Raw genomic sequence first — 6,778 nt, forward strand, 5'->3', positions numbered from 1 at the left:
TACAAAAACACACCCGAGGCTCCCTGCAGCCGCCCAGCTGCCCTCTCCGCACAGGTCCTCCACCCGCTGTGGGCTTCCACCGAATTTGGGCTGTTGCAGGGCAGCAAGATGGAGAGACCAAGGAGTCCGCACAGGCCCACGGCCAGTCCTACTTCATGGTAGGTGCCTACTCACAGGCCTGACACCTGGACCCAGGCTCGTCCCCACTGAGCTCCCCACAGCACCCCCTCTGCCCCAGGCACAAGTCCCCGAGCACACAGCCCTGATGATGGTCTGCCTGCCCCAGGTGCTGCTTGGCTGTTTCCACATCCTCACTGGGACACTGAGGGCTTTCCCAGCCACTCAGCACCAGGGAAACGCTCTGCAACAGCCCCTGTGGGGGCTGGTACCCTGCTGGTACTAAGGGGACAAGACCTAGCAGCTCCGTGGCCAGTGCGTGGTGCAAAGCTGTTTCTGGGGCCCACCGCAGCCCTCCTCCCCAGGCACCCCAGGCTGGCCCAGGCCCCCAGGGAGGGAACAGAGCAGGGCACCATCATGTGGGGCCACACTAACGATTTCTGCAGAGCCCTCCTCCAGCCAGCAGCTGCCCCAGGAAGAAACAGCCACAAAAGCCCCCAGGGGTTCCAGCAGCCTCCATTTCACGCCCTCCTCTTACTAACGATGAGCCTCTCTGCAAGCTCCCAGCTCCGGGCACTGATCCTGGCTGCCCATGCCATGCTCAAGGCAGCTGCGGCACCCCCAGCCTGGGGAGACCTGAGCAGCTACGCTGGGCTGCTTTGGGCAAGAGCAGAGCTAACCACAGCCCAAAGCAGGCATGGGGCGAGGGCTCAGGTGGGTGTTGCGCTACCTGGCTGGCCCTGCTCCCAGGCTCGCAGCCTCCATCACCACGAAGTCTTTCTGTAAAGACAGGATCAGCCTTACTTGATTTTACTCCTCGTTTTTACTCCTACAGTAAAGCATACACTGAACTCGCTATATATTAAACAGCAAAAACCAGCTACCTAGAACCAAAGAGCTCTTTAAAAATCCAAGTTATCACATCTCTTTTTTTTAAAAGATCCAGTACAACAGCAAGTTAAACTATACAGTATTTTTAATGAATATTAACAAACTGCTTTAAAAAAAGCAAAAATAAAAAGAAAAAAAGGAAAAAGAAACAGACAGAAAATTCGGTAGGAAGTTCTACATCTCTGAGGCAGCATGAAGTAAGACAACCATCGGTCCCTCTTCCTTGGCAGCAGGGAGCAAGGTCTGCTTTAACCTCCTTAAAGCTGCACATGAAGGACTCAGCCCCAGGGCCAGAACTGTCACTGAGCTGTCCCAGCCCCCCAAAACGCTCCATGTTCCCCCTCACCATGCTGGAAACAGAAACGAGAGCCCTCCTCCACCTTTGAGATGAGCATTCCCTACCAGCAAAGCAGGCACAGCCCAACTCCATTAGCCTGTCCTACGCTTGCCCTGGACAACGTTTATTAAACTTGTCTTAATCACCTGTGCAGCACAGGGGCAACTCAGTGGCTGCTACTCACTCCCTACAGCTCGTCACAACACCCCTACTTCATAGGAGGGCCAGCCAAGACCACAGAAGAGCGGAGGCTGGCAGGGACCTCTGGAGATCATCTAGTTCAGCCCCCTGCTCGAGCAGGGTCAGCAACAGCAGACTGGCCAGGACCATGTCCAGTCTGGGCCTGGATAGCTCCACAGATGGATATTTAACATCTCAATATCCCCAAAGACAGAGAGGGGAAGGCTGGTGGGCAACCTAGTAAGCACACCTTCAACCTCCAAGGCATCTGACTGGCATGTAACAGGTCTCAGTCACGAGAAGCCAGCAAAATCCTGCAGAGGAAAACACCTGAGGCTGCATCGACCTTGCTAAGGGAAATTTATTTTTAAGTGATGTTTTCAAGAACTGTGCAAAACCTGAAAAATAAAGAAGAGGTAAAGAAAGAGTAAAGGGGTAAAACAGGACTCCTGCAAGAGGGGAAAAAATGCAGTCCCCTCCACCCACTGCTGACCTTCCCCTCCCCATGGAGCTGAGCCTGCGGGCCAGGAAGGGCTCTCCTGCCTTGCTATGGTTCCCCCCAGCAAATCAGACCCCAAGCCCCTGGCACATGGCATGGGTTACCGCAGGTGATGGTAACGTCTCCAAAGTTGTGGGCTATTAGTAGTGCTTGCCTCGCCCTTTAGTGTTCAGACTGCTGAGAGGGCCCTTTACCAGCCCCCCTGGAGGTATGTGAACAGCCCAGGCGGCTGGGAAGAGGGAAGGGGCTTGGGGGCTGGAGGCAAGTCTTGGCAGGAGAGCTATGACCCTCAGGAAGCAGCTCTTGGGTAGGAGCCTCTTGGGCACGGTGGCTCTCCTCGCCACACTCTCCGGTAGTGGCGCAGCGCTTGCCTCTCTTCCCCACACCGCCAGCAGGCAGGGGGGCAGGCAGGCTCGCTTGGAACCCTTGCAGAGTGTGACAGCCAACAACTGCAAAAGCAGCAACGCCAAAGTGCTTGTTGGAGCTCTGCAGCCCCATGGCTTTTCCCTTTCTACACTCTAGAAAGAGGGAGAGCAGGGGAGGTTGGGGCAGTCAATCAACACTAACGATCTGAAGTGGTCCTCTCAACTGAGCTCAGACCAAGAAAGTTGGGAGATCCCAGCAGCGGAAACCTGCTACTTCTTTGCCAAACTGCGTGCCCCAGGGGGAGAGAGCGCTGGCTCTGCCTTACTGCTGAGCCCTCCCCAGAAGGACCTACCCAGCCCTCCCCGCCGACCCTGCCAGGCAGGGCAGGGCAAAGAGGCTGCGTTCGAAGGGCTGGTGCCCGCAGCGGGCAGCCAAGCTCCCAGCGCTGGGACTGCAGGTACAGAGTGAACTGCAGGCCAGGGGATGCCAGGCAGCTACAGGCTTCGTGTCCTCTCCCCACCTCCCTCCTTTCCTCTCCACCCCTTCCAGCTTTTCACCTCATCCCTCACCCCTGCAGTATCAGTGGTGTATCGGTACAGGTGGCATATTAGTACTGGTGGCATATCACATCAACCAGAGAGGCCAGAGGGAAGTTCACCCGCCCACTGGTACCTCCCCTTTCCCCCAAACTCCCTGGAGGCCGTCTACACCCTAAGAGAGGGAAGGGAGGCCGAGGCTCAGGAGCGTTGCATGCAAGCTGAAAGCCGCCAAGGGGCAGGGGGCTCACGGCAAGCAGGCTGCCACCTGGTAGGCGCCCTCGGCCGTGTGCTGGACGCTGTGCTCCTGCAGCAGGCCCAAGTCCAGGAACCGTTCCCCGCACCACATGCACTTGTACTGCTGCTCCCGGGCATGCACACTGTGGTGCTTGTTGAGGTGCTCGCGCTGCTTGAAGGCCTTCTCGCAGGAGTGGCACTTGTAGGGCTTCTCGCCTGTGTGCACACGCCGGTGGCGCTGCAGGTCCGAGGCGTACTTGAACCGCTTTTCACAGTCAGGGCACTTGAGGGGCTTCTCACGGGCTGGGTCACAGCGGTGCTGCACGAACTCGGAGGAGGAGAAGAAACGTCTCTCGCAGAGCGTGCACTTGAGCGGCTTCTCAGCGCAATGGGCCAGCTGGTGCTTCTGCAGAGCCGAGGCCCGCTTATAGGACTTGTTGCACACCGCGCACTTGAAGGGCCGCTCCGCGTTCTGCACACACTTGTGCCGCAGCAGCTCTGAGGACTGGTTGAAGCCCTTCTGGCACACGTTGCACTTGAAGAGGTTTTCGATGCCGTGCACGTGCTGGTGGTACACCAAGTGCGAGGGCTGCACGAAGCCCTTCTCACACAGGTTGCACTTGAAGGGCTCCTCGGCCTTGTGCGTGCGGCGATGGCGCATGAGCGCATACTGCTGCTTGAAGCTCATCTGGCAGAGGTCGCACTTGAAGGGCCGCTCCTCGCTGTGCGTGCGCTCGTGCTGCCGCAGGTCCGAGGGCCGCTTGAAGGCCTTCTGGCACTCGCCGCAGCGGAAGGGCCGTTCCCCGCTGGGCGTGCAGGGGTGCTGCAGCAGCTCCGACGACTCCTTGAAGTGCAGCTCACAGACGTTGCACTTGAAGAGGTGCTCCCCTGAGTGCGCGTACATGTGGCGCACCAGGTGGGAGCGGTGCTTGAAGGTCTTCTCGCACACCGTGCACTTGTAGGGCCGCTCCGAGCTGTGCGTCCGTTTGTGGTGCACCAGGTGGGACGACTGGCTGAAGCTCTTGTCGCACAGCGTGCACTTGTAGGGCTTCTCACCCGTGTGGATGCGCTCATGCCGGGACAGCTCCGAGAGGTGCTTGAAGGTTTTCTGACAGATGGAGCAGCTGTAAGGCTTCTCCGAGGGGTCAAGAGGCTGCGGATGCTCTGCCTCAGGAGGCTTGTAGGTCTTCTCACAGATAGAGCACTTCATGGCGTTGCCGTTGTGGACATTGTGGTGCTGTGCCAGTGAGGTCAGGAGGGAGAAGCCCATCTTGCAGACGCCGCACACAAAGGGCTTCTGCTCCACCTGGATGCACTGGTGTTCGAGGAGGTCGGTGGCCTGGTGGAAGATCTTCAGGCACTGGGTACACTGGAAAGAGCGGTCATGGCCTGGCAAGCACTGGTGCTCATGGGGGTTGGAGAGGTGAGCGAGGTCGTGGCCACACACCCCGCATTTGTGGGACGGCTCCCCAGCCTGGATGGGGGCGTGCTGGTGGTGCTGCAGACCAGGATCTGGCTGGAGCAGGATACCGTAGACCGCACAGCCCAAGGGGTTGTCAGCAGTGCTGGGTGGGATGGAGTGCTCGGAGAGGGCGGCTGCCCCAGTGTGGTGCTGCTGCGGTGGTGGTGTCTGCTGTGGTTGCTGCTGTTGCTGCTGCCAGCTTTCTGACATGCTTGGGAAAAAAAAACGGGATTTTAGCAGTGACAGCTTCAGCTTCTCGGTTGAAAAGGTTCAAGTAAAAACAAAAATCAAAACGTATCCAAGATCCCGATTCCCCGTAGCTGATCCCCTGGAGTCAAGGACAGAAAATCCAGCCCACAGCCAGGATCTAGGGAGACAAAGAGGTGATTCCACAGCCTTTTCCTTAGATCAGCACAAATTCTTTGTGGCCTGGTTTGGTTTGGCTTTTTCTGTTTTGGACAGAAGAACAGGAAGCAGAAGCAAGTGCCTTGAAGACAAGAGGAGGCCCTTCGCGCTGGCTGCTATGTGCTCACATTTGGGAAGGGTGAGGGAGGCAGCCCAGGAGCAGCTCTTTCTGCAAGGAAGAAGACAGCTCATGTCAGGTCTCAGAGGAAGGACGGGCAGCTCTCTAGTCATCCTCCCCTGTGGCTCATGTCAAAAACTCTCCTGCATCCCTGCAAAGCTACCAGGGAGCCAGTGGGGGGGAGCTAACCAGAACCGGAGTCCCCCTTGCTGCTGCATGAAGGGCGTGCTCAGCCTGGAAGGCATCGGGCTCTGCTCGGGAGGGGCAGCACAGGTCCCAGTCAGCCCAGCCGTCACCCCGCATGCTGTCAGTCACTGGACTTCCCAGCCCTGCTGGTGGCACATTGGCCTCTCTGCACATGCTGAGGTACACCAAATGCTGTGCAATCGAGAAGCTACCGAGTAAGACTTTACAGGTATCAAGGCAAATCCCAATGTGATTTCACCCCAGCCGACACACCCCTGTGACGCAGTTCTGTTCCTCCCACTGCATCACCCAAAGGCTGCATGGAAGAGGTTTCCCCCTCTCTGGGCAGCACTTGTGGACTAGGAGAAGGCAAAGAGCTTAGGGAAGGGTTTAGCCCTCAACTTTATCCTATCTGCATACAAAACACAGAAACCGCAGGTACCATGTGCAGTGTTCTGTGAAGATAAAAGCAGCATTAAAGCAATGCCTTGGCTGAACTGCCTACCAAACCACGGAATAAAAGCACCCTGGAGCCGAACGACCTACACCAGAGGCGCTGCCCGGCCCTACTAGAGAGCATCACAGGGGTTTTGCTCACTGAAAAGTTCCAGTCTTTCGAAAGAAGTCCAGTAAAACCTGGTATTAACTTAGAGAGCAAAAACCCACCTGTGAGCAGCAGATAGCAGCAGCGTCAACACTCTTCAAGAGAGAGAAGGGGTCCAGGCCCTGGCAAGAAGCAGCAGCTAGCGCTCCTGTGCCACGAGCCCCTGGCCCTGCAAAAGCACACCCATTTCTGCGCCAAACTGCCTGCCCTCATCCGGGGTGAGTAAAACCTTGGTCTTCCAGGAAAGTACTTGTGGTATTTAAGGACTAAGTGACAAGGAGCATCAGAGAAACCGAATTCCCAGCGCCCCCACCTCCCCAGTGCTCAGCTGAGACCTGATCATGACCCACAGCCTGAGCAGCACTGGACCATGCTTCTGCCTATGGGGATGCTGCATTACTTTATCCGCAGACACAATTTGGGGCAGTAAAATGCCCGAAGGCCCCATGGCAGCCCTGCTAGTACATAGGATCTCCTCCTTCTCCTAGGCAGCTCACCTTGGCTGTCGACCGGGCAGGAGGGCTCGCAGTGACAGTACCCAGCACCCGAGCTCGATGGGATGCAAAACTTCAGCCGGGCCCAGCCGCCACCTTCCCTCAGAGGCAACAAGCCAGCGGCGCCGGCATCCCGGAGCATCCGGCCTAGCGGGGAGGGGAAGCTCGCGTCCCCCCAAGCAGGGCAGGGTAGGAGATACCAACCTTGGCTTACCGAGGGCTCTGCACGGGGACCCGAGTCGGCGCCGGCTTCCAGCCTAACTCATCCCTCCGTGGGAGGTGGGAAGAGACAGCCATGTAAGGAGAGAAGACGGGAAAGCAGAGGTACTTTCAAACTGGAGAAGCG

General features: G+C 57.6%; 1 protein-coding gene across 3 annotated transcripts in view; it reads right to left on the reverse strand.

Moving 5' to 3' along the window:
• ZNF319 (zinc finger protein 319) overlaps window positions 1-6,772 on the reverse strand; it is a 10,676-nt gene extending 3,904 nt beyond the window's left edge. For 2 of the 3 annotated variants that reach the window (XM_035898770.1, XM_009643295.2), the window contains exons 1-2: window positions 6,637-6,772; window positions 3,195-5,199 (exon numbers count right to left, since the gene is read on the reverse strand). In XM_035898770.1, the coding sequence (XP_035754663.1) occupies window positions 3,195-4,835 (1,641 nt within the window). In that variant the 5' untranslated portion in view covers window positions 4,836-5,199; window positions 6,637-6,772. Of the gene's footprint in view, window positions 1-6; window positions 5,200-6,636 lie in introns of those variants that run through there. The other variant, XM_035898772.1, reaches the window with a different exon arrangement.
• Window positions 6,773-6,778: the final 6 nt, after the last annotated feature.

The sequence above is a fragment of the Egretta garzetta genome, unplaced genomic scaffold (genome assembly GCF_000687185.1).
Source record: "Egretta garzetta isolate BGI_Z169 unplaced genomic scaffold, ASM68718v1 scaffold27, whole genome shotgun sequence".
Taxonomy (NCBI): domain Eukaryota; kingdom Metazoa; phylum Chordata; class Aves; order Pelecaniformes; family Ardeidae; genus Egretta; species Egretta garzetta.